Source organism: Sphaeramia orbicularis, chromosome 6 (assembly GCF_902148855.1).
Source record: "Sphaeramia orbicularis chromosome 6, fSphaOr1.1, whole genome shotgun sequence".
NCBI classification, from domain to species: domain Eukaryota; kingdom Metazoa; phylum Chordata; class Actinopteri; order Kurtiformes; family Apogonidae; genus Sphaeramia; species Sphaeramia orbicularis.
The window spans coordinates 35,210,137-35,238,003 of NC_043962.1; the positions used below are offsets into that span (position 1 = coordinate 35,210,137).

At 39.3% G+C, this 27,867-nt stretch overlaps 2 protein-coding genes across 2 annotated transcripts; both read left to right on the forward strand.

Annotated features, from left to right (window-relative positions):
• fan1 (FANCD2 and FANCI associated nuclease 1) lies at positions 1 to 9,962 on the forward strand. The gene is made up of 13 exons (XM_030135685.1): positions 1 to 1,458; positions 1,543 to 1,683; positions 3,445 to 3,646; positions 3,734 to 3,967; positions 4,063 to 4,194; positions 4,270 to 4,378; positions 6,425 to 6,544; positions 6,643 to 6,807; positions 6,884 to 7,046; positions 7,124 to 7,227; positions 7,309 to 7,503; positions 8,411 to 8,539; positions 8,641 to 9,962. Exons 1-13 carry the CDS (start codon positions 291 to 293, stop codon positions 8,776 to 8,778), a joined length of 3,000 nt encoding a protein of 999 aa, XP_029991545.1. The 5' UTR covers positions 1 to 290; the 3' UTR covers positions 8,779 to 9,962.
• A 150-nt stretch (positions 9,963 to 10,112) lies between these two features.
• On the forward strand, positions 10,113 to 27,818 carry LOC115420446 (disintegrin and metalloproteinase domain-containing protein 10-like). The gene is made up of 16 exons (XM_030135686.1): positions 10,113 to 10,281; positions 13,088 to 13,238; positions 14,559 to 14,677; positions 15,766 to 15,924; positions 16,471 to 16,571; positions 18,214 to 18,363; positions 19,719 to 19,811; positions 19,892 to 20,075; positions 20,988 to 21,151; positions 21,255 to 21,438; positions 22,095 to 22,245; positions 22,355 to 22,538; positions 22,649 to 22,757; positions 23,256 to 23,476; positions 23,567 to 23,693; positions 24,918 to 27,818. Exons 1-16 carry the CDS (start codon positions 10,215 to 10,217, stop codon positions 25,133 to 25,135), a joined length of 2,382 nt encoding a protein of 793 aa, XP_029991546.1. The 5' UTR covers positions 10,113 to 10,214; the 3' UTR covers positions 25,136 to 27,818.
• Positions 27,819 to 27,867: the final 49 nt, after the last annotated feature.

Sequence of the window (27,867 nt, forward strand, 5' to 3'; positions counted from 1 at the left end):
GTAGCGGGATGTTGTTGTCTGTTAGCAAACCAAGCTACAGCCGGTATGTTAGCGGGTGAATTCATGCACTGAAATTGCTTTTTAAAGTGCCTTTTTAAGTAATTCTAAAGTGTGTGTATGCATAAAGTATAACAGTTACAATGCAGGTGTTTATCTCTGTGCGAATGAGGTTTTTAGTAAACTAAACAGAGCCAGAAAGCATTCGATTATACTTTCGCCGATGTAAAGAATGCAAAGGAAAGCTACTGAAAACATCGTTTTTATCGAGCAACATCGCTACCTCCTTCAAAATGACCGAGAGAGCCAACAGAGACAAACACAATCGACGTTTGTCCTTGTCTGGTGGTAAGAAGAAAGGCGGTGTTAAAGCTGGGACTAGTGCCAAAGCTGCCACCTCAACTCCTATCACGTCGTTCTTCAGCAGCAGCCAGCCGCCTCCTAAGCTGGCCTGTCCTCTGTGTGGCCTACTTGTACCAAGATTCAGGATCAATGAGCACATTGATCTGCAGTGTCAAAACTTTGAGAGAGAAGACAGCAGTGCCACCTCAGCAGGCAATAGTGTTGTGCCAAGCAGCCAGGTGTCACCCAGAAGGACTCCCTCCAAGTGTCCAGATAAGGACCTACATAAGACAGAAGATGTCAAAGAACCCAAAACTAGTCCTTATTTCCAAAAGAGGAGTTTTCAGCAAGAACCACGGCAGATACAGAGTAAAACAGTAGTCCGGACAATTGAACTGGGAAGTCTCTCCTCCAAGCTGTCCAGGAAATATCATAAAATATCTGAGAAGACAGGTGACATTAGAGATCCTTGTGAGACACTCAGCAACTCACAGAAAGAAAACCTTCCCAGTCTCAGCTCAGAGGACAAGGAAGAACATGGGACTGTCATTGATCTGACAACAAGCACAGATACTGCACCAGTATTAACAGATCTGTCATCTTCAGAAAAAGGACCTGATCTTGAAGACTTGACATCCAAATCAAAGACACTGAAGAACCTGTTTACACCAAAAACTCTGTCTCACGCTTCCACTAAACTAACAAAAAGAAAAAAGGAAACAGCTTTAGCTGCTGATGTGTCTGCGTCCAGCAAGAAAGCAAAATATGAGGGATCCAACAGCGAGGCGGATGAGGTCTTTCCTAATGAAGCTCCAGATGAGAAAACTGATGTAGAGCAGGATGCATTTCAGTCACCCTCAACCGACTCATGTGACCCTCTTTCAACTTCTCAAGAAACATTTGAGAACAGTGCTGCAGTTTTCAGTGCTGATGTAGTAGAGTCTGGCTTTGAGAAAACCTCCAGTGATCAGACAGTTGAGAGCTCTTATCCCCCACGACTGCCGTACTATCTCCGTAACTTCCTTACGGTACTCCAGGCTGTGCTAGAGAATGAAGACGATAGATTATTGTTCAACCAGGATGACATGTCACTCATACATGCATTTGAAAAGCTTTCAGGTATGCTGTTATATCAGTCAGTCTATCTAACTTTAATTAAAAAGTATATAAATGCTCATTTTTCATGTTTTATTTCTCTCAAAGTCATGGGACAGAAGCTGTATGTGAGGCTGTTTCAGAGAAAGCTGAAGTGGCTTCTGGTAAATAAACTGGATTATGAAGAGATATGCAGTGATCTGGCCCCTGTAGCCCAGGAGCTGGTTCAAAGTGGTTTTCTCCAGTCAGGTAAATAAAGTACTCTGTTATAGTTTTGTTAAGCGACATTATTACCCCGCCCCCCAAAGGGGAGGCAAGGAGTATTGTTTTTGGTTCGGTTTGTTTGTTTGTTAACACTCTAGCAGCAAAACTATTGGTTGAGTTCATACCAAATTTGGTTTATAGGTTGCCAGTGACCCAGAATAGATATGATTACATTTTGGGAACAATAGGTCAAAGTTCAATTTTTTATTTATTTTTTAATTTTTTTTTTCCTCCCATTTACTTATAATGGGTGAAATTTCAAAGGTCTATAAAAACATCAATTTTGTTTCAATTTACTTCAAACTTGGCACATATATAGAGGCAATTGATATGCTGACATCAGCACATGCTTAGACATGATGACATCAGCTGGATCTATGCCATAATAAGTTACAATATGTGCGAAGGGTGGGGTTTGTTGTGCCTGGCACCACTTGTTGATGTATGTTTTCTCACCCAAAAAGATGTGCCCCCAGGATTTAACTAAGCAAAGAGAAAAGAGCCTTCTATTGGATAATTATTGTAGTGATTAATAAGTTTCAACTGCAACAAGTTCTTTAACTGATGTAGTGAATAGATTCTCATTTCTTAAACAACCATCAGTTTGTAGGGAGCATAAAGATTGGACTGTGTTTCAGTGGAGAAAGGTCATGTGGTCTGATGAGTCCAGACTAACTCTGTTCCAAAGGAATGGATGCAACAGGGTGAGAAAAGAGGCACATTAAATAATTACCCATCAGGCCTAGTGTCTAGAGTACAAGCCAGTGAGGGCAGTGTTATGATCTGGGTTTGATTCAGTTTGTCAGGTTTAGGTTCAGGGTTCTACAAATATGAGCTGAACCTGAATGTATTGAACAACCAGGTCTGAACACAGTGTTTTTTTTTTTTCTTTGCTGATGACAAAACAAGGATTCATTTGTAGCGGAAATTGTTAGAGTGCTTCAGGGAGTGTGATACATCATTCACTGAGAGTCTTTGGAATGTGACAGAACATTTTATGCAGTGGTCTGACTCTCATTATCAACACAAAATCTTTGCAAAACCTAATGCTTGTTGCAACATTTATTTAGATGACATTGCATAAGCATTGTGTAGCATAAACAATGACACGGGAATGTATTGTGTAATCAAAGTTAAAGACAGTCCAACTAAATATTATGTCTTGTGGGACTTTTTCATTAGCCGTGCAGTGAATTTTATAGTATATTGAAGGATGCATATTCAGATTTTTCACAGATTTCCCGCTATTGTTTCAACTCAAAATGCAAAGAAATGCTTCACTTTTTGATATTTAAGCTCCCCTTATTAGTATTCACTGATACCAAAATAGCCACGAATGGTATGAAAACTGTGGAAAGATGAAAAGGAGCTGATGAGATATGATGTACTGTACACATACCCCCAGTGCTCAGCTTGATAGACTTCAGCCCTGAAATGACCCTGGAGCGGTTTCAGGTCAGGTTTAACTAATGGGGGGATTACCTTCTAATTAGTGACACTATTAGAGCATTATATTGTTTGTGTAGTGGCTGCAGAAACACTCTCCAGACACATTCATTCTGTGGTGTACTGTTATTCCACAGTGAAACAGCAACCACTCTTTATTTACAAAGGCAGGATGTCATTTTAAAGCTCTGCATATGGACAAAAAGATAATGGACATGTGAACATAGTGAGAAGCTATAAAGGAAACTGAAAGGTTTACTGATGTTTATGTGCTGTTTGTTCTCTATTTGTGCATCACAGAGAATGATCTTAATGACCTTGGAGAGGCTCTGGACCTGTTGCCTGCTCCTGAACTTAAAACACTTGCTAAGACCTTCCATCTGGGAAATTCTGGGACTCAGAAACAGCAGCTAGTGGACGGCCTTCTTCGTCTAAGCAGACAAAAGTCCCTCTTCTCTCTGACTCCTGCTCAAAACAATATTGGTGCTGTCATCCTCAAGAGGTGTGCTGATTCTTTTTTTTACTCTCTCTCATTTTAAGTACTGCTGCTGCAGTTGTGACCTAACTCCTGTCTTTTCTAATACTGAAGATCAAAGCAGCTTGCAGGATCATGTGTGCGTCTGAATCGTGGTCCTCGAGCTGTCTTTTCCCGTATCCTCCTGCTCTTCTCTCTGACGGATTCTATGGATGAGGAAGACATGGCAGCTGGTGGACAAAGTCAGCTTTATACCATCCTGCTGGTCAACTCAGGACGTCTGGCCTTCCCAGATTATACAGTACAGCGCAGAACAAGGGTTTTCCAGGACAGAGAGGACCTTATAAAGTGAGAGAATTGCATAACAGTAAAACTGATTTATTCTAATTATTCTAAATTATATAGTAGAACTTATTCAATTCTTGCTTCTTCCATTACTGTAGCTATGAGGCAGCCATGCGAGCCCTGCAGGAAGTGGCCTCAGCTATGCAGGCAGGTCAGTGGGAAGAGGCCTTGGAACTTTACACTGGTGCCAAAAGTGTTTGGCAGGAACTGAGGAAAAATCATGACCTCAGGTAAGGACAACATAAATCTTTTCATTTGATTCCGTTAATACTGTGAGGTGTTAACAGTATCTTTGTGATGGCTAGTCACCAGGAAGAGCTGCCTGTATTTCTGCGCAGCTTCACCACAGGATGGGCCTACATGCGTATCCTGTCCAGAGGGGTGGAGATTTTACAAAGGCTTCGTCGCTATGAGGTTGGTTGCAGTTGATCATCTTTTTGATTATGGATTATATCCTCCTGACACCCAGGAAAGTGAACATTTTGGCTTTTTTACATTAAACAATTGTCTTGATTGGAAACTCCATAACAGTTTTTTCCAGATGCATTTTTTAAATTATTATTTTTTATTTTTTAATGGAATGTCCTTTGCAGTGGACAGATACTTTTGTCCCCTACAGAGGACAAAAATGCATTGCTAGGTCTCAGGAAGGTATGGATTTGGGATATGGGATCACCACTCTTAGTTGAAGTGCAAGAAGACACACTTAGTTTTTTTCCAGGCCTTATTTGTGCATAGATATGAGCTCAGGCAGCAACCAAGGACAGTCAGTTTGAGGAGACATCTCTGCCAACCATCCCAAAGGAAGACTTTTTATATACTCAAAAGTTACTTCGTCAGGCGCATGCATTAGACATATGATAATGATAACAGTTCACACACAGGATGACATTTAAGCATACAGGATGACATCTAACGATGAGAACATAATCTTCTTGATAGAAAGAACAATCACACTACAAGACATGCAAAGACTATAACAGATTAGGACACTTATGTAAGACTAATCAGTATTAAGAACACAACAGGGACACTGTAATTTTTCTGTCAGCTGTATGTTAAGTATGTGTAGTAAACCCATCCAGACAATGGTAGTCGGACACTTACATGTTCAAATGACTTTTTCGTTTCATTTTCAATCATCAGCCTTATAATAGGCACAAAATAACTATTCCTCTCCCTCCAGAGACAATATGAAAGCTACATAAAGCCCTCAAAATGCTCAAAATCATTAAATGAAATGTCCATTAGGTTATAATATTCCATAAATGTGAGAAACCAAAAAACCACCATCACCATGTTACTTCAGTAATACTTTCACATTTCTCCTGGTTTCACTCTCACAAATACAGACGTGTAGTGTTAACCTCCAGATACTCAGCTATGAGTTTCACAGCTTTATTATAAAACAAAACTGTCCACTGCAAAGGACTTTCATTAAAAAAATTAAAAATGTTAAATGAAAAGATGGCGACATGGTGGTGCAGTGGTTAGCACTCATGCCTCACAGCAAGAAGGTCCTGGGTTCGATTCCAACACCAGTCGACGGGGGGTGGGACCTTTCTGTGTGGAGTTTGCATGTTCTCCCCGTGTCCGCATGGGTTCTCTCCGGGTACTCCGGCTTCCTCCCACCATCCCAAGACATGCACTGATAGGTTAATTGGTTAATCTAAAATTGCCCATAGGTGTGAACGTGAGAGTGATTGTTTGTCTCTATATGTCAGCCCTGCGATGAACTGGCGACATGTCCAGGGTGTACCCCGCCTTTGCCCCTATGTAGCTGGGATAGGCTCCAAGCGACCCCCGTGACCCTAGTGAGGATAAAGCGGGTTCAGAAAATGAATGAATGAATGAATGAATGAAAAGATGGTTGCGTCATGCTGTTTTCACTCAAGACAAAAAAGCAGAAACTTATACTGTCCTGGATCTAAGGAGGTTAAACAATTGTTCCCTCCCCTTTAGACAGGGTACATGCATCACCACGTAATTAAACAACAATTCCATCAAGCTTCAGTCTAAGAACTATCAACAAATGATAAAATACTGAAATGTCCATTATGCTAGAAGGGAATACATGAGAGACAGGAAAAGCATTAAAGATAAAAGCTTGCAGGAAGTGATTACATTTGTATGTTTTCTGTATATAGTATGTGTGTGTGTATTCTGTAGAACCATAAGTTATTGAACTGAATGTTTTGAAATCGATCCCTCTCCTTTTTCTTCCCTCCTTCCATTTTTTTCTCCCATTAAAATCAGGACAGTAGTTTTTCCTTACCTGCACCAAGAGTTGAACAACAGAAGGCGTTGTACACTGTTCACACTTGAACACTGTGTCCCATTGAAGTTAATTTTTGATATTGGGTTTCATAAATGCATACATAGGTTTCAAATAATTCAAGAGTGTATTATGTGTGCAATGTTCCCACAGTTGCCAAGATGTTATGTTTGTATGTGTCACAGGAAGCTGTAGAAGAGCTCCATGCCTTGCTATCGCAGCCTGTTTACTGTCAAGACAGCCGAGGACGATGGTGGGACAGACTGGCTCTAAACCTTCAACAGCATCTTAAAAAATATGAACAAGTCAGCACCTGTTTCTTATTCTCCCAGCTCCTCACACATTTCTCATCATTTGTCTCCATATGTGACATTGTGTTCTGGTCTGTTGTAATTACTCCTAGGCGATATGTGCTATCAGAGATGGACTGTCAGACCCTTTGGTGCGAACAGGACATAAACTCTCCCTCCATCAGAGAGCTGTTAGGATGAAAGAGTCAGCTAGCTGTAAGAAGTATCGCCTGAAACTCAGAGACTTACCCACTATACACGTCCAAGATGTCAGACATGTGAGTTTTGCGTAGTATGAGAGTCTTTTTATGGATTGTTAGGCGTATATAAACTAAAAGAAACATTTGTCTGCAGGTGACCATACAGGGACAGCTGTTTCCTCATGAAGGGGGTATGGGGAAATCTTTGTTTCTCATACCGGCAAATGGAAATGGGGCAGAACACGCTAATGCCACTGTGATATGCTCTGTAGAAGAACTGTCTTTAGCACATTACCGCCAACAAGGTTTTGATCAAGGTAAGCCGCTTTGCTTTCATGTGTGAAAACCCTTTATTTTATTTATTTTAATATAATATGCTGTTTTTATGTAACAGGGATTCATGGAGAGGGATCAACATTTTCTACATTATTTGCTCTGCTGTTGTGGGACTTAATCTTTATGGAGGGTGTGCCAGATGTTTTCCGAAATCCATACCAGGTATAAGAGGGCCGCTAAAATGACTGTTTTGTGACTTTTCTCATCTGTATGTTTTCAACTCATCTTTGTTTCCATTTACAGACGTGTCCTCTTGATCTTTACACCGACTGTTTCTATGAGAACAGAAAAGAAGCCATAGATTCTCGGGTACAGCTGCTTAGTGAAGCCTCCGTGGAGACTCTGCATAACATGATGGAGGATGTGTGGAAAACACATGAGGGCAAAGTGTGTTCATTGATCAACTGGGAGAGATTCTCCTCTCTTCAGCAGGCACAGGTATCTACATCCTTATATATAATTATTAGTTTTGTACACATTACTTACTCTGTGAACCATATGAATTTACCTTGATATGTAATGATGAATAATTTTTCAAGCATTTTATTGGTCCTTGTCCGATCTGAATTTTAGGTCTTAAAATAGTGATACTAATGCTGATATTACTTAATAAAGTTGCACTAGCCTTCCCTAGGTTTTCAGAATGCTTAGGTTACTTGTGGGTTCTAGTGTTTTCTGGAATTTGTGATTTAGATGCGCAGGTGGGGTAAATAGTGTATTTTTCTGATTTAAAAAAATCTATAATTTCACATCATTTTGGCGGATTATTATTACCACCATAAGTGTCCACGGGATTTCGAAAATACTGGAGCAGATAAAAACTGCCCACCCAACACCCAAAAAGTTTAAAAATAAATCTTGATAAAGTAGTCCATTGGGGAACAGCAGTGATTTTGGCTTAGGTGGTGCCAAAAATGGTTTGGTGCTGTGCCTAAGACTAATAATAGTAGGGAAAACCCAGAATAGTTTTAGTTAATGTTGATAGTTAATGTTTGATTTCATTTAGTGTTTGGTTGAAGGCAGTGAAGAAGATGTTGGAAAAAAAAAGTAAAGCCCTCTGCAACTTCTGAAAAATGGTACTAGTATTAATCACAATGGAAAGCAGAAAAACATAAGATCACTGTGAAAAGCCATCAGTGGATGAAGCTGGCTGGAATCAGGAGAATTGTGAAAGTCTGGCTCCAGTGTAAATGACTCAACACTTACAACTAAGCCATATTCTTTTCAGAAATGTCTTAATTTAACTTGCTGACACCTGTGGCATATTTTTTCATAGTCTGCATATGTTAATGTTTGTACAATCACAGCAGTGACATTAACACATTCATGCACCACAATTTTACAGTCTCTTGTGTCTTGCCTGAGAGGACCCTTCTTAGCAGGGGTTATAGCAAGGATGGCAAAAGACTACCGACACTGTCGTGGCGGTTTGCCAGATCTAGTGGTGTGGAACACCTCAAACAACACCTACAAGGTGAGGCCACAACCTTTCAACCTACTATGAAATGTTTTTGTTGTTTTCCTTGTACAAAATCTGAATGATACAACAGCATGAAATATGGCATCTTGTTGTAGTTGGTGGAAGTAAAAGGACCCAATGACAGGCTGTCCCAGAAGCAGCAGATCTGGCTGGATGAGCTGCACAAACTGGGGGCTGATGTGGAGGTGTGTCACGTGGCGGCTACCGGAGCCAAAGGAGCTCGTCTGGAATAAACCCACACTGAAGAGATGGACTGCAAATGAGATTGTGTGGTCAAAATAATGGAAGCATCATCTGACAGACTCAGAAAATTGTGATTGTGGTTCACAGACCTTCTTACTAGTGATGTGAATCTTTATCTCCAAAGAGGATTCATTTTTTGTGTATCACAAATGTAATCCTGTTTGAGAACAGTTAGCGTTCAGGCAAAAAAATCTGCCTTTAAGGAATCCACTGCTCCCAGTACAGAGATGAGGGCATTATGAGAGAGAGATCACACATCAGTGGAGCTGGCAGAATCAGAAATAGCTCACTGACAGATAATCAAAGCTGATGCATGACAGGAGCCAACAACCATATAAAACTGATGGTGTTTCCCTTTTTTTGGCAACACTATTCTCATGATTTTTGGTTGCCAAGCAACGAAAACACATTTATTTGGCTGAAGATGAATTGCATGACAGCTCTACGAGTTTGTTATGCAAGTAATTACTGTGATAATACAATTAAAAATATGCACATGAACCACACTACAAAAAGATTCAAAAAAGAGAAAACAGAATTAAAATAAAAGATGCTGCAGATAATGATAGATTACTGGTTAATTTGTCAGTGCTTTTCTTGATTAAGCAATTGTCTGTTTCAACTTCAAATGATTTCTCAAGTGATACTTAATTACATAATTTTAACAATCTTGTGTTTACAGATGGTTTACACTGGCCAGTATCTTTTGACTATTGAAAATGATCAAATCTATATTTCATTAGAGTTTCCCAGTTTTGTTCTGGGTCTACACACTGAGAAAGTATGGCACTTAATTATTCCATCATTGATTAATCTGTTGATGCTTTATTTCAGAAAAATAATAATTGTTTTGACTAAAAAGAGTGTAAATGGCTCATCACAATAAAAAGGCAATTACTCAAAATTACATTACTGCAGTGCTTTTTTGATTCCAAAAAAGTTTCCAAGACTGAAATACACTGAATCTATGACCACAAAGAGAAGCAGACAACCCTCATGTTTGAGAAGCTTTAACTTAGCATGTTGAGAAATAATTCAATATTAAACATTTCATCTTGAAAATGTAATGTTACCAAAAAGATCAGCCACTGAATTTTGTCAATGTGTAAAATGTAATAACTGCTGCGATGCTTTGTTCTGAACTGTAAGATATTAAAGGTAAATGTTTCTCCTCCTTATGCGTCTGTGGTGGTCACAGGTAATGTAGACATTGCATACATCACAGCCAGGCACAGCAGACTATGACTGGGTGTGATGTTATGTATGCAGCCCTGGATCATGGGGGAAGGGATGCCAGGATCCATGCGTCTGACGTCACGACGCAGGAGAGAGAGGAGGCGATGAGAGGAAGCTGCAATAAACACACAGGGCGTCTGCGCCTATCTAAGTAGGACAATAAAGTGAAAACGGTATCAATGCTCTAACAATGGATTTGTCAGATATGCTCCTTCTTAAAGTTTTCCTCTTCGTGTACTTACTTAACTACACCCAAGGTGAGTGAGGCATTTTTGGGGAAAATCCTATAAGTTGTGTTAAATTCATGAAGCGGCTGAGAGGAGCTGAAAAGCTGGTAGCCCGTTAGCTAACGTAAAGGATCAGCAAGGCCTGCTTGTTATGAAGAGGACTGCACCCTTTTTGCCGTTTTACTTCTGGCTAACTAATGATACGTTACATATAAGATGACTTGGATTTGTGTGGATGACTGAAACAAAGCAACACTGTTAAATTATTTGTGCGGGCTGTCACCGTTTTTATTGTCAGCTTGGTGTCGGTTTTGTTGTTATCGTGCGAATAGCGCCGACAGCCATTGTTATGAGAAGATGGAGATGCCGACTCGGTTAACGGACTGTTAGCTTTGTGCTAGCTAACACTTAAGCCGCTAATCTTGCCAGATTGTCGAAAAATATAAGTGTAAAGACTGACACAATGTGTGTACAGTGGCAGCGTTAACAATTAATAAGTTAAAAGTTTTCATGTTTGGTGACATGATTTTATTTTGTGTTGTGTCAAAGATCGTTCCGGGTTTCCTGGTTTCATATATTTAATGCTATTTTGTATTTTACACAATTTACAATTGTCCCGTTATCTGATATATTTCCGGAATAGAACGATTTTTCTGCTTTTCTGTTTTCAGTTCAACTACCATAGCCTTCTGAAATACCATATGGATTAATGTTGTACCCATGGTATATACACCTGCTACTTTCATGTCATTGTGCTAATAAATAAAAAATAATTAAGAAACTTTATTTCACCGCTTATACTTAGTTTTTTGATTATTGTATATGTGATGATGTTTTTTCTTAGTTAAATAGATATAATGACCAACTTAAACTGTCAGATTTATTAGTTTATTTGATAGAAAATCTCAGTTTCAGATGATTTTTTTCCCAGTAACGTCTCAAATCACTACATATTTTGAACCATGTTGTATTTACACCAGATTAAATCTAGCCAGTATCTTTTAACCTCAGCCTTTCTTCATATAAATGTTTGTTATGGGTGTCTACTTTGAAAAATTAAGGTATTTCAGAGTAGTCATGGCCTTCACTTCTCATAGTCACCTCAATGAAAAATTCAATGGTAACACCTAAATATTTCATAATGCCCATGAACGGAGAAGTAGCTGAAGCCTGGTGTACTAACCCATCTTAGTTACACAGTTACATGAAATCCTGTCATTTATGGCTCACTAGACAGGCATAATTACCTGCCAGAGAGTACTAATTAGATACATGTTCTGTATACCAAATATACTCTCTTGTAGCTTATAATTTAGGGAAAAGGATACGATCTTGCAGCTCAGACAAGAATGTTCAGTGAACTTCTCAGCCATTGAAGTTTCTTTTTCTAGAGATGTGTGACTGTCTTTGAGTGTGAAGCAGTTGGTGGAATGGGTGGAGGTGCTCGAGAATGTTTTTCCTTCAAGCCCACCACCCACACTTCTGGTGGCGAAATAATTATGCTGTGACGCTGGGGGCTGTTGTTGAGCACGGCTCCAAATCTGCCATCCATTTCACTTAAATAGGTTTAGCTAAATTTTAAAACAGTTTGCTGTCAGCTTCAGTTATTTCTACATGCTTCCTGTCAAATGTCTGCTGCTGGATCATCCACTTTTTTGGCACTTAAACCATCAGTCCCAACAAGTATTTCACTTGTGCGTTTCACTCCAAAATGTAACTGATAAACACAGGCTCAAAGTAGGGTGTCAGTTACTCAAAATGTATTGTTAAAATAAAAAAAATATATAACAAGTGGTTCACTCTCAGAATCCCGATGTAAGAAGTAGAACGGTGCCACTATTACAATCATACAGCTTTGTTGTATTTCAGAGGTTTTATGAGCAAGAACAAGTGTGCATTTGTCTATTGTGTGGATAGATTTTTATCAGAGCTTTTTAATGTAGGTGTTTAATCAATATTTTCCATAATTAGCACCTAGGCTCATGCATGTATATATTGCTTTTGGTCATATTGATACACACACCACACACGTACAGATTTGATTAATATACAGTGCTTGTGTTCACTCTCATGGGATCACTGCTGACATGGATTTTCACTCAGGGCCAGGATAGGGCCTCCCACTTTTGGGGCCCACCTGCCATGTTTGGCCCACGCTCTCTTTGTTTTTGTCCTTCATGGCATTTGAGGTCCTGTCAAATCTGAAACGTAAAGGCTACAAAATGTAAATTCTGTGTGGCTTAAAAATTATGCAAATCTAAGGGTTTTTTTGTACAGCACAGTGCTGTTAATTTTCTTTATTGAATTATTTTTATCAAAATAACACCTTGAGTTGCAAGTTCTCTCTGTTAGAAGGTGTTTTTCATTTTTCTACTACCAAAAAAGAAGCAGATAGATGTTTTCTTGCAGTTTTCCTGAATTGAAGCTTCTTTGTGCGTCACAATACGCTTCCGTGTGAAACACAGCAGTGGAACCAATGTTTAATAGCAGAGAAATGAGAAAAGCTTTGATTCAGGAGAATTGTGGTTGAATGATTTTTTTGGATCACTTTGAGTCGATTAATTGGTTGCAGCTCTAATGGATAGCCATCTCTGTGAATTATTAAAATTATTTTAGAGCAAGTTTAGGGGGACTTTTGACTTATTTCACATTTACTTAACTGCCTATAAATTCTCAGTATTTAATGTACTGTCACATAACATCATCATCGATTATTTTTGGCCAGATTAATGTTTGGCCATTCACAGGAAATATTTTGGACACTGGTGTGTTGGGAAATGAATATCATAACTATGTTTGTGGTAATAATGGTAATTGTACGTTTTTTCACTTACAGGACATTATAGGAATCCTCTGAACAAGTACATCCGTCACTATGAAGGCCTGTCGTATGACACAGAGCTTATTCACAGCAATCATCAGAGGGCCAAGAGGGCGCTCTCTCATGAAGACAAGTTCCTTCATTTAGAATTTCACGCCCATGGAAGGTTTGTCAGCTTTTTGTTCTATCTTTGTCTGCCTCCCCTTTTGTGTTTTCACCATTTCCCTTCTATTTATTTGGTAAGCTGTTGGCTTGTTTTTAAGGGCAAAGATCATTTGTAGCTGAGATTTGCAGCCTGTGACTGAGTGAATTTGATAAAGTTTATAGTCTTGGTCAGGAATGTCACAGTTGGTCCAGTGAAATGTAAATTGATATCCTTGGCTTTTTCTGTCATGTATCTATGGTTTCAGTGTGTTTGCATAGATATGTTCTAATTTTCTCACAGAACCAAAGTTAAGGGAAACTGTGAATGGGTTTGTTTGAATTGTAGTTAGCTCATTGTGTAGATGTCAATATTCCTTACTTGAGCATCTTTGTCCAATATTTTGAGGTAGTGCTGTGGTAGAAAGTGTCTACACTCTCCATGACAAAGTCAAGACCATCTGGCTGAGAGCTTGGCAGAAGCTGTTTATCGTTCTGACTGTAGCAGGGCCTGCTTTTTCCAAACAATGCTTCTTAATAGAAAAGAGAATGATGAAGAGCTGCACAAACAAGCAGAAGGGAAAAGTCTGTTCACAAATGTATCCGCTTCTTTTTTTGACTTTATGACAAAGCTACAGACATAATCCCCTTTTTTGTGTGAAATTTCCAGTATGTTCTCGTAACGTGTCCACAAATAGAGTTTTCTTGTCCCTTTCATTTTACATGAGTCATAATTACATGTATAAGACCAGATTTTTATGCCATGATGTGACCATACTTTTCACATCTCCATTTTACAAAGTCGCCTGTATTCTTGCTGTTAATTAAGCTGTTGTGTGCTGATCTGAGGAACAGCAGCTTACACACAATCTGAGCATACAATAAGAGTACTGTGTAGGTGTTACATGAGACTGAAGGTTTTACTGTAACATCTTTGTTTTCCTGCCATATGTTCAATCAACAAAAAACAACATTGTTTTCAAGATGTCCTAATTTTCTGCTCCTTCTCTTGCAAGATAAAGACTGCAGTTCTCCTTCTGCAACAGAAAGCAGCTTAGATGTTTTTCCTCTCCCAACCATGCCCTTTCTTTCACCTTTTTTCCTCTTTCATTTGCTTTTTCCTTTTCCTCAAAGGCTGGGTGAATATTGCTTACTTCCTAGAGGCCAAATTCAGATCCACACCCCAGTCCATAAGAACACAGTCACATAAATTATATCAGACAGTTTTGGAGCATCACTGAAGGAACCCTTTTGGAGTAGAGATACTACTATCCTGTGTTATAACATGTATCGTCACATTCAGTCAAGTTGTTTTGCCTACAGTTTCATTTTTTCCGTCTTCCAGGCATTTTAATTTACGTATGAAGAGAGATACCACCTTATTTGCTCAAGATTTGAAGCTGGATTTTTCAGGCGAAGAGATTCCATACGATACCTCCCATATCTACTCTGGAGAAATCTATGGTGAGACTGTTCTTCTCATTCAAGTGAAAGCTATAATTATATGCAAAATGTTTTTTCAAACCTTGTTAACATCAAGGTTCAGTGTAATACTTAGTGGAATCTTGCTATTGTGTTGGGATACCTCCACTTTCCCCTGCAGTGTCGACTAAAATGTGAAAGGCCAGTGTTTGTTTAGTCCACATTAACTCGGGTCTAAAGTAGTAGATTAAGATAATATCTTAACAATGAACACCACATGCTATAAAATTGAAACAGAATGTTGGGAAAAATGTAAAATTGTGCTTTGCAACCTGCTTTTAATGCATTCTGTATTCCATTGTAGGGAAAATACATTATTTTATGCCAGATGACTTAAATAACTCTGTCAGTCATTGTGACAGAGGGACATATTCTGAAAACGTGTGTCTGAGCAAAACAAATTTTCTTTAACTTAAATGTTTGTTGCCACAATTTTGGCAATCATAATAATATGAACAATACACATCTTTAACTGGAATAAATTATATTTGATCAGACTTTTTTTTTCTTGTGAATTAGTCATGGAGAGAACTGTGTGAGTTGTCATTTGGTCTGAAGCAGAAAAAGGTTATAGCACAACATTCACATCACATTGCTGATGTGAAATGATTGTATTGTGCACCCACAGTTCTGGGCCACTGTAGAAAGGTGACAGAATACTTACATATAATCCAGTCCCCCCCCACCCCCCCAAGTTTTAACATTGCAGTCATAACCATTAATTGGGGGGGGGGGGGGGGGGGGGCGTTCAACCTTCCCCTCAGTGCATTCTGTCATTGTCTTCTGTTTACCTGTGACCCAGATGCAGATATGTATAAGAAACTGGATGGACTTTGGATTGTGGAATATAAATTTACTGTCGTGTTTATGACAATGCAGCTTCCTGAAGGCACTGATAAGTGGCTTCTATATAATAATTTTAGGTGACTGTTTTGTTATTTTGGGTAATAATTTACATAATTATGAATATTTTGCTTTCTTTCTTCAGTTAGATGCCCCTAAATCTTACACTTTGAACTGTTAAAAACCTTACATCCTAAAGCCAATAATGCTTTAATCTGCTTACCCAGGTGAAAAAGGTACCCTCTCCCATGGCTCCATTGTGGATGGTAAGTTTGAGGGCTTCATTCAGAGCTACCATGGCACCTACTACGTGGAGCCCGCTGACAGATACATGGAGGGCAAGAATGTGCCTTTCCACTCCGTCATCTACCACGAAGACGACATACGTGAGTGGCCAGGAACTTGAGCTACACAAATACCTTGACAGGCCATTTCATTGTAATCATAGAGTACATGTAATAAGATGCATGTATATGTAAATGTGTGATTGGGAAAGTGCAAGGTTAGGCCAGCTGAGCTGATGGAGGCAAGCTGGTGTGATTCTCCCCCAGGGAGCAGAGATACCCGGGGTGCTCATTAGCTGAGTAACACGATCTTTCTCTCGGGCTACTGACTCATTTAAGCAGTCTGTACAACAGTGCTACTGATAGTAACCACCAAGCACACTTCACTACACTGGCACCCCCTAATTTCAAATCATCTGTGTACATATAGTATGTGGCTAAGGGGCAAATTAAATAGAAATGTGAGTGGAATCCCTAATGCGAGCAACAGTGAAGTAACAGCTCACACAGCAAAGCTTGGCTCAAGTGGCGTGTAAGTACATCCATTAGCTGATCATGAATAGAGCTAGAAATAGAGTGACTCAGGGGGTTAAGCAGCTAACATTGTCTCCCATAATCCTAACAGTGTTGTGTCTGTCTCTCACTCAGTCTACCCGCACAAGTACGGTCCAGAGGGAGGCTGTGCTGATAGCTCAGTGTTTGAAAGGATGAAGAAGTATCAGGCCTCTGCTGTAGGGGAGCCACCCAAGGTGAACTTCACCACACACAATACCACTTCACAGTGTCTTTTAAAACTGAGGCTTTGGAAAAGACATCACATTCCCTTCAGAGCAAGGGTTAAACAAACCAATTATTGTCCATTTTAAAGTCTCTGTGGGCAATTTCAGTTTATATTGACTGGTGAGAATAGCCAACCTCAGCCTAATTAATGCAAGTATCATTAATTAGTAGTTCATCTCAGTTAAGGAGAAACCTTAATATATACTGTGATTGTTGCTTGAATCTTTTTCTCAGCAATATTTACTGCTCAGTACGACATAAAACGGCCACTAGTTCTTTATCAAAAGGGTACAGTTATCCAGCCTGCTATGGGGAGTGTTCATCAAGAATTGGGACCAAAGGTTTGATATGATGTAATTTGGTGTAAAGTGTAAGTTTCACACTAGGTATAAAACATGAGGCTCGTCGTTTGGCTGTTTAGTTGTCTGTTTAACTGAAAAGTCGCTCAAAATCTTTAACATAATCCATAACAACACATTGAAACTAAAATATACTTTAACCCCCAGAGACCCAGCTGTGAGTTTTTTGTCTACTTTGGGGAAAAGAGTTTCATAGGTTTATTTAAAAAAATAAATAAATAAATAAATAAAAGAAAGAAAGAAGAAAAGAAAGCTGTCGGCTGCAAACAACATTCCTAAAAAAATTTTTTACATGTACCTGAGAAATTCTTACATCATGATATTTTCACCGGAGACAATTTTTTTCATTCCAAAAAAGGCAAAAACTTGTACATCTGTGCACACATACAAGTAAGTAGACATGCATATAAACCCAAAGTGTGTGCCAAACTGAAAAGGAAAGTTTTTAGCTTGGCATTTATAAGAAGACGGAGTTGGAGTAAGTCTGAGATCAGCAAGCAAACTGTTCCATTCTTCAAGATGCTGAGAGCCATCTCAGTAGACTTTGAAAAAAAGCTCTTGGCGCATGGAGGAGGTTTCCCCCCCTGCTGCGATGGTAAACTGACAGCATGTCTGTGATGCACTGTGGAGCCAGACCAGCAAGTGCTTTGTAAACCAAGAGGAGGATTTTGAATTGTAAACTGAAAACAACAGATCACCACTGAAGGTTTCTGAGCACTGGAGTTATGTGGCCTGTTTTGTTTTTCTCTTTCTGTGCAGCTGAGCTCAGGATAAGATGTTGTCTGGGGATTGTTTTGTATGGAAGACCCATAAACAGAGGATTGCAATAGGCAAACTCATGACAAATGCATCATGAGTTTCTGAGCCAGGCTGGGAAAGAGAGCTGAATTCAGAGATGTTTATGTTGCACCAACCCGCCATTTTATGTAGGAAAATGTATGTCTTTTCATTGAGTAGCTTTTACTGATTTCATAGGTTTCTGTTAAGTGGTGATGCTTACAGTAGGTTAAAACTATATTCATAAAATACCAATACATTTCTATATTTGCCCCTACTGTGTGTTTATTTATTTATTCTTGTACAGTGCATTTTCCACAGCAGAACTGTCATTCATGAACATACTGCGGCTGAAAAACGCCAGCCTAAAAATACCAGACATCGCTTATTCAGCCAGTTTGTTTGAAAATGCATATATATGTTTTATTTAACCATCTCTTTCCTGCCCTCTGTCTCTTTTTTCCTCTCACTCCAGGAGCTCCACACCGAGGCCGACTCGAATGACGCAGTGCTGCTGAGGAAGAAGAGAATGGCTCAGGCAGAGAAAAACACCTGCCAGCTCTTCATTCAGACTGACCACCTCTTCTACAAGTACTACAAAACCAGAGAGGCTGTCATTGCTCAGGTACTACACATTCACAACCACCTTTTGCTGTCGATGCACACAGACCTTTACACAAGAGACAAGGCTAATGGGTACCTAAAGAATAACGCCTCATTTTCAGAGCAGAAAATGAGTCATAACGATGTTAAGAGCAAGACAAATACGTTCTGGTTAACAGTAACACTGTTCTTTGTTTCTTTTTTTAAAGAGAAAAAAATGGTGAAATTAAAATCAAGTTTCTATTTATGTACTGTAATCATGTAAATAATGTGCCCACATTAAAGTTACATTAATTGTCCTCAGAATTTAGTAGAAGTTTGTAGACTTATGCGTTCAGATTTTTCCATACAGGTGTAACGCTGGTTGAGCCATTTATACACAGTTTTCTGCACTTATATAATAGTTAGTCCCAAGTGTTTTTACACAGCAAATTAGAAAAATAAACTACTAAGATTACTCTGGTACTTTGAAAAAGAGAGAAGATATCCCACTGCTCTGAGAGGATAATGTTTTTATCTGGAAATAACTGCAGGGGTCATTAATTATTGCTGAATTGTACATTGACATCATGAAGGACACAACAAACAAAATAATATCTTTAAAGGAGTCATATTTTGCTAAACCCACTTTTATTAGTCTTTGGTACATTTATTTGTGTATTTGGGGACCCTAATAGTTCAAAAAGTTTGAATTTGAACCCTTCAGGTGCTGCAAAGCTATCTTTATATACATTTTGGCAAAAATTGAGTGGATTTCTACAACCTGTTTTAATTCCTGCTTAATTTGTTAAGTCTATAACTAGTTACGTCACTACATTTGCACATATAAGGTCAAGACTTCCGACAAACATTTCTAATAGTATGCCATAATTGTTTGTCAGCAGCACTGGACAGAGCAGCACAGCCAACAACCTCTGTGTGTGTGGGTGGGTGGGTGGGGGGGTTGAAGAGTGGCTCGTGCATTGAAAGGGCCAGCACTCAAAACGACCTTTCTGGTGTCATTACTCAGAAATAGGGTTGAAGTTTAATTAATGAAGAATTCAGACCCAAGCATAGCATTTACAGTTTATGTAGACTACAGGGAAATGTTTTAAAATGCATAATTCTATTTAGAAAAGCAAAATATCGCTCCTTTTAAGATTGTAATACAGTGGTAGACAGAGTATCTTTACTGACTGGTTGTTCAAAGGGTTATAGTTACTAGATTTTTCATTGCTCTCATTCCCCTCCACTTATAAATGCACCCAATAATTAGTATTTTCATGCTGTAGTTACACAGTATGAACTAGATCTGACAGTAAGATGTGATTTTAATCAACAGTATCATTCTGTTTTGGCATTTGCAGTTGAACATGTCTGTTTATATCTTTCTCTTAGATCTCCAGTCACGTCAAGGCCATCGACGCCATCTATCAGGGAACAGACTTCATGGGCATTCGCAACATCAGCTTCATGGTGAAAAGGATCAGGGTGAGTCATGCAGCGGTGTTTTTACATATCAGCTGTGGTCACTCTGTTCCCACTGAACGTATTCTCATTCTGCTGTGTAGATCAACACTACCAATGATGAGAAAGACAGATCCAACCCATTCCGCTTTGCTAATATTGGAGTGGAGAAGTTTCTGGAGCTGAACTCGGAACAGAACCATGACGACTACTGCTTGGCTTACGTTTTCACTGACAGAGACTTTGATGATGGAGTTTTGGGGTTGGCCTGGGTGGGAGCCCCTTCAGGTATGAAGACACACTGACAACAGGCAGACAAAACAGCAAGTGTTAGTCCTATTTTTTTTTTTTTTTTTTTTTTTGAATTAAAGTTTTTATTTGATTTTTTAACAGGGAATTTATGGGTTTTACATTCACATGCACATAAAGTCTATCCATGGTTTCCAGCATTCCTCAAATTTGTCATGTTCTAGTCTGAATGCAAATGTGAGTTTCTCCATCTGGGAAATTTCTTTAACAAGTTCTGTCCAATCTTCTAATGTGGGTAATTTGTCAGTCATCCATTTTGTTGCGATTACTTTTTTGCTAGCAACCATAATATTCAACAGATATTTTTCACAAACTCCTTTTATACAGTTGTTGGTCGTATTTTTAAGGCTGTTAATGCATTTAATCCTTACAAACTGATGCAAGCCATTAAAATCATTGTACTTGTTTAAACCAATACTGCACAAGAAATACTGTTATGTGTCGTTGGCACATAATTATTATTCTTGATGGTCTTGCTTTTATATGTTAGAGAAATAAAGTTTACTTCAAGTCAAAGTGCTGAAATGATGCAGTTGTGATTTGCCATAGATGATTATCAAAGGCTTTCATTATGCCTCCAGTCAGAAATTGGCTGCAGTTTATTATCGATGTGCCACACTGACTATGCTTTATTGACCAGCTACATTGCACTGTCACAATCCCGTATTAATTTTGGGAGGTTGTGTGTTTTCGCCACATGACAGCAGAGAAATTTAATTTTAACACACACTGAAAATACGATAAAGAATTGGCCTCATATTCTGTAAGAAAAACTTGGCATTAACTTGTGCATTAATTTAACACTTTACTCTGGGTTAATCACAGTCTGCCTCTTGATAGTCTTTATCGTCAGATGGAAGAAGGTTGTTCAAACATGTTTTTTCTTTCCAGGGAGCTCCGGTGGAATTTGCGAGAAAAGTAAGCTGTATTCAGATGGCAAGAAGAAGTCTCTCAACACAGGAATAATAACTGTACAGAACTATGCCTCCCACGTACCTCCAAAAGTCTCCCATATCACTTTTGCACATGAAGTAGGACACAACTTTGGCTCCCCGGTGAGTCACACATTTATACACGGCGAGAAGGAATTTATTAGCCTCATGCAAGTTGTCCTTTCTTCTTTTAACCTGTGATTTTCTCATTTCTCTTTTCTCTCAGCATGACTCTGGATCTGAGTGCACGCCAGGAGAATCCAAGAGCCAAGACAAGAAGGAGAAGGGCAATTATATCATGTATGCACGAGCTACATCGGGCGACAAACTCAACAATAATAAGTTCTCCATCTGTAGTGTGCGTAACATCAGCCAGGTGCTGGAGAAGAAAAGAAGCAACTGCTTTGTTGGTAAGTTTTCTTATTTCTGTTGGTTTCTCCTAATTGGCTCATTTTGAAAGGAAGATTGAAACTGAAATATTGCATTGACATTACTTTAATGTCTCAATTTGTTTGCTTTGATTGTGACTGATTTCTTTCTCTAGCTGTTTGTAATTTTTACTACTGATATTTTTGTTGGTGTCTAAATCATCCATTATGTGAGAAATTAAAGAAGGGCTAGGCGAGATGGCAAAAAATCTGACTCGCAGTATTGTTTACCCCTTTGATTAGTATTAGTACCAATATGATCATGGTGTTTTATTTGATAATGGACCCAGTTGGAAGAGTACCCTGGTAATACCTGTAATAAGATGGTTCATTATCTACTCTATAGAATATTAACATGTAATGGCAGACGTAGACCTGTATTTTTAAACAAAGGAAACTAATAATATATACTTAACTATTGGAGCCAGAGCATATATTTGTGGGTTTTAAGATGTACAGGAATGCACCATGAGGACTTGGTAGCCACTTGTTTTCCTACACAAAACAATGTAGATTTTATAGTTTAGTTTTGGGATTATTTTATTTCCCAGCCCTAAATCCTTGGATAAATCAAAATGCTCCAGTTTTTGGGCATCAGACACCGTGTTTATTTTTGAGTGCTTTACTTCCTCAAACAGAGTCTGGGCAGCCCATCTGTGGGAATGGTCTGGTGGAGCCTGGAGAGGAGTGTGACTGTGGTTACAGTGACCAGTGCAAGGACCAGTGCTGCTACGACGCCAACCAGCCCGATAACAAGAAGTGCAAATTGAAGTCCAATAAAGTCTGCAGGTAGATGTGGATACTGAATTATTCCTCAGGTTGTGTTTTTCTGACCATTTTAATGTTTTGTGGGAGGAATATGCCATAAATCCTGACCTTCTCATCTTTTTCTCACTAGTCCCAGTCAGGGTCCCTGTTGCACCGCCGAGTGCACATACAAGAGTCGTAACGACAAGTGCAGAGAGGAATCGGAATGTGCTCACCAGGGCATGTGTAATGGAGTCAGCGCTCAGTGCCCCACATCCGAGCCCAAAGCCAACTTCACCGCCTGCCACGGAGAAACTCAAGTCTGCCTCAACGGGGTGAGTGGCTCAAGACTTCCCACCTGGAGGAGCTGGTTGTTATAGCAACTTTATAATCATAACAGTCAGTGTCTGATCTCGCCTGTCCTTATCCGCCTCCTCCTCGGCAGGGCTGCTCTGGGTCCATCTGTGAAAAGTATGGACTCGAGGCGTGTACCTGCGCCAGCCAAGATGGCAAGGATGAGACTGAGCTGTGCCACGTGTGCTGCATGGACAAGAGTGAGTCATTACCTCTTTGTATACCTTCACATTCTGTCCTTGTGTTGTGTTGACCAATCTCTGCGAGTCCTTAAAAATATGAAATGTCCAAAATTTGTAAGTGATAAATAAAAAACAGTCAAATATTTGCAAGGTTGTCTTTACCACAGGCTTTTAAAATCTCACAAGCATCTTCTGCATGAAAAGTCCTTCACACCCATCACTAAACCTCATTCTGTATTTTTACTGAAAAGTAGTTGCAGTCAGTCTAATAACCATATTCTTACATATAACCTTTATCTGCACTGCACCGCTTTCTCTGTTTGAAGTATTGTTTTTATTATCTAATACTTGTGTTTTTTGTAGAATTTATTGTAAATGAGGTCTTCACTTCAGTATTTTTGTCTAAAACTCTTAAATGTGGTTTAAAAACAACCCTGCAAAGGTCTTAAATTGCTTTAAGTGTAAGTGTGTGGTACCAGTAGAGCCCCTAGTTGACTGACCAATTCATCTCTGCAGTGAATCCGAACACATGCAGCAGTACAGGGTCCGAGCGCTTGGCTCGGTTCTTCAATAAGAAGGTGACCACCCTTCCGGCTGGCTCACCCTGCAATGACTTCAAGGGCTACTGTGACGTGTTCATGAAGTGCCGCCTGGTGGACGCAGATGGACCTCTTGCCAGGCTGAAGAAGGCCATCTTTAACCCAGAGCTTTATGAAAATATAGCCGAGTGGATTGTGGTATGTATTGACCCCTGAAGTTCAAATAACATTTACCTATTAATGTACAATATGTATTAATGGTGGGTTTATGGCTGTTCTTACGTCTAGGCCCACTGGTGGGCAGTACTACTGATGGGTATCGCTCTCATCATGCTCATGGCTGGTTTCATCAAGATCTGCAGTGTTCACACACCAAGCAGTAACCCCAAACTCCCCCCACCTAAACCACTTCCAGGTGAGTTGAAATATTTACTAAATCATATCACTATCAACCACTATTGTCTTACACGTGCTGGAAATTCAGTCTTATATTGTAATTTATTTGGCACAGTGAATGGAGTTCTTTTACAGGTCTATCTTTGGTCTTACACCACATATCAAAATCATCTTGAATTCTTTTAATCATATATTTATTATTTGCATTTATGTTTAGAATTATAACCATTGAAAAGTCTGAACTTCTTAGGTGAAAATGTTTAGAAACACAGTGGGAAATGTTGCTATGTAGATAGAAAAATTAAGTTTCTAGTATGTGACAGATTATGGTTGTTTATCTCCTTTAGATGTGATGTGATTTTGTACAATGGCAGATTTGACCAAAATAGTGCTGATTCTGACTTTAATAACATGACTTTATATGCATTCACATAAATATATGCTGTTACTGTACTGTACTAATGAACAAAACTATCAGAATGTTGTACCGGAGCCATGTATAGTGTTTTTTTTCAGGCTTCTGATTGGCCAAGATGTGTATGTGTGGACGAAGGCCTCAGGTTCACAGTATAAATGAAAAGAAACTGAACATTAGGGGTGTAACAGTGCACTTGTTTGTACTGAACCGTAGCAGTTTGGGGCCTTCGATACAATACGGAGGTGTACCGAACAAATACGTGTAGCCTTTGTGAAGAACGCAGTCAGGAAGCAGGGGCTGCAAGCAGAACCCATGTGCAGTGTTTCCCCTATATACATTTTGCAGTGGCGCCACTGCTGCTGCAAAAAAAACCAAAAAAACAAGCACTTTATTCTGAGGCTGGGGTGCCGATAAGGGCCTCAGTCTAACATGACAACAGAAAGTATAACAGGCACAGAAGCAGGGTCGAACATTCAAAGCATGTAAAATTTCACTTTCAGTTTTCAATAGTTACTCTGTACCGAAAATGTATTGAACCAAAGACCCCTGAACTGAAAACATACCAAACCGAAATTTTTCTGTACCGTTACACCCCTGCTGAACATAGTGTGTCATTGTATAGTTGACAATGGAAGTTCTGAGTCCATCTCTGACTGTAATACTGTGCACAGGCCGCATACACACTTTAACTATCCAGCTGTAAATCCTCTACATCATAGTCATCTGGTTTAGAACACTCATAGGTTTTACCGTTATCAAATTCAGTTGTATTTGGAATAAAGACGTTCAACAGTCTGGCTCATTTATTGGTCTTTCTCACGACAGGCACTTTGAAGAGGAGGCGAGCGCAGCAGCATGCCAACTCCCAGGTGCAGCACCAGTCTCAGCACCAGCACGGCCACAGCGGTCACGGTGGCCACGGCGGCCATGGCGGCCACGGCGGCCAACGACAACAGCAGAGGCAGCCGCAGCGACAGGCGCAGCCGCAGAGGCACCACCGTCAGCCCAGAGAGAACTATCAAATGGGCCAGATGAGACGCTGAGACCCCGCACCCCACCTCCCACCCCCCAATGCCTTGGCTCCTCCTTGTGCCTACAGTGGGAAACAAAAGCGTCACTCCATCCAAAGAAAAGCCTGACATGGTTGTTAGTCATCATCATATCCTTCATCGACAGACAAAACAGACACATGAAAAGAGAAAACACTATCTAGCAACTTGGCTCTTTGTGGAGTGGACTCGACCATCAGCCATTTCCAATGCAGTGCGATCTAGCATCTTTTTCCACCTTTTTTTCTTTTCTAAGGAGTGCCAAGGAGTTAAGGAATCATGTGTAGCTTTAGTACATTTTGTGATGTGTTTTTTCGTTTTATTGCAACGTCTTCTTGAGTGACACGCCCGTGGCTGCTGGTGAATTGTTCCGTGCTTTTCTTTTCGCCATTCTAGCCAGGAATGAGAGACACTCAGCGGGGATTTGCGGCACTTTTGTGATTTACACACATTCAAATGGCAAAAGACACAGGCTCTGGTGTCTCGTGCAGACAGTCCTCTGCATGTGATTGTACATATTTAGTGTATTATAAGTGAAAAACTATTTCTTCTACTGTAAATGTGTAATTCTTCACTTTTTTTCTTTTATTTTTCGGTTAGTGCTCTCAGGACTCTTAACACATAAATGAAGGAGTGATGGTTGTGATGAGTTCCTTGGACGTAGCTGTTGAGGATTTGATCGCCGAGTCCCCTTTGCAGTCGTCCAGTCAGGTGGATCTCTTTCACTTTTGCTAGATTGCTAGATTTCAACAAGGTCACCATATCCCACATTTACGGCCTTCTTTGTTCATGGTCCTTTTTTTTTTTTCTTTGTCTTGCTAACATCATGTTTTGCTCATATTGTGTAACAAGCTAGATGAGGCATTGAACCGTGGGAACAGAAAGGGAAAACTATCACCTAGTTTGGTACACCTTTTATTGTCTTTCTTAATTTTTGTTTTTGATAATGAAGAATGAATAACCACTAACTGAAGCTGTTCGGATATGAAGACGAGGGAAAGTGAAGGCTGCTGTGGCTTAGTTTAGAAGTGAGAGTGTATCATGTTACAGAGTTAGTTTACATGAGTGTGGAAATAAATTTAAAAACGACTCCGGTGTGGATGTAAAAAGAAAAAAAAAAAAGATAAAATCATTCTATTATTCTTCAGATAGTGAATCTAAGAACTTTTCAATGTGGGCATGCAGACACATTTATTAAATGTGACTATTAATTGACCAAGGTCTGTAATATTTGTACGTCACTCAACACAATTTACTTTGACAGCTATTAATGTTGGTCTGGAAGGAGCGGCAGTGGAACGCAGCAGTATTGTTACCGGTTTTCACCAACACATTCCGTAGAGTACACTAGTTTGACAGGAGAAGAGACGCTGTTTGATTTGTAGAATTCACCTGCAGCTAACTCCTCCGTCACTTTTCTTCATGGACTAAATCCCCTTAAGAGCTCATGAGTGCAGGCTTCAGTGGAAGTTTACATCAGCGTGCCATACGACTTTATCAAGCTGATTTTATTTTATTTTATTTTTCTTGTGCACAGGAGGTTTTGGGGCCACTTTAAATGAATGGAAGTCAGAATTTGACAAGAGTGATGTGTTGTGGAAATGTTCGACCTCAGGTGTTTTCTTACCCCTTCGCAGTGCGATGGGGAGGGGTTGGGAAAGGATAACAAACTAACACTTACTGAGGAAATCTAGTCATGTGGGAATGAGATCACAGAACACTAATGCTTTGTTGCACACAGACAATGAAGCAGCGGGTTTTGCGATTCTAGTATTTGTGCTCTGACTTTATTTTACTTTGGCTTTATGTTTTAAATGCATGCAGTACTAATCACAGCTAAACTCTGAGTGCATTTGTCCTGACAGCAACCACACATGTGCTCTGGAGGGGACGTAACACTAATTCTTTCACAGTTACAGATCAAGTCAGACGAATTTGAGATGAATTGGGCAGGTTGTTCTACTTTACTTCTTATGTCTGTACAAATGGAGCTCTTTTTAAATTTCATCCTCTAGGCCCGATTGCGCCTGTAAAAGCCTAGACAATTTCCGTGTAAACTTGTACAGTACTTCGAAAATTTGCATTTCATTTGAAAATGAGAATTACATTTTGATACATTTGTTCATTTTTTTGTATTCTAATTCCAGTTGTTCAAAGATGTTCATATGTGACAAACTTTCCTCTCTTCTAAGTTATTTATGTTCCTATATGTGCTAGCTGAACTGGAGTTTGCTTATGATACTTTTCTCCACCATCATCAATGGTAAAAACAATTCAGTGTGATGGAGTTAATGTTACATTCTCATTTTTGTCTTCGTTATCCTGTGGCATGGTTTGGGTAGAAGAGCAGAAGAATAATGCCTGTAAATTTACTTTCTTTTTAATTTCGTAGTCTTGGTAAAGTTTTTAGATAAACGTGCACTGAAATGTCCAAATTGAGTTGAAATGTTGTAGGTGATGTAGGCCGAAAGAACACAAGATTAAAAAGTAATACTACTGTCTGATTTTAATGTTCACTGTGTTTTATACAGTATCAGAAATTTTTGTTCACTTTGAACATTTTTACTAAAAAAAAAAATTTCAAATTGTATTGTGCAAAGAGATGTAATTTTTGGAGTACTTGAAATGCATTAATTAAAAGACTCGTTCAAAATAAAATAGACCCCTGTTTACTGTCTGTAATGTGTGTTTTCCTTGTTTTTTTCCAGTCATTTTTCACCGTTTTT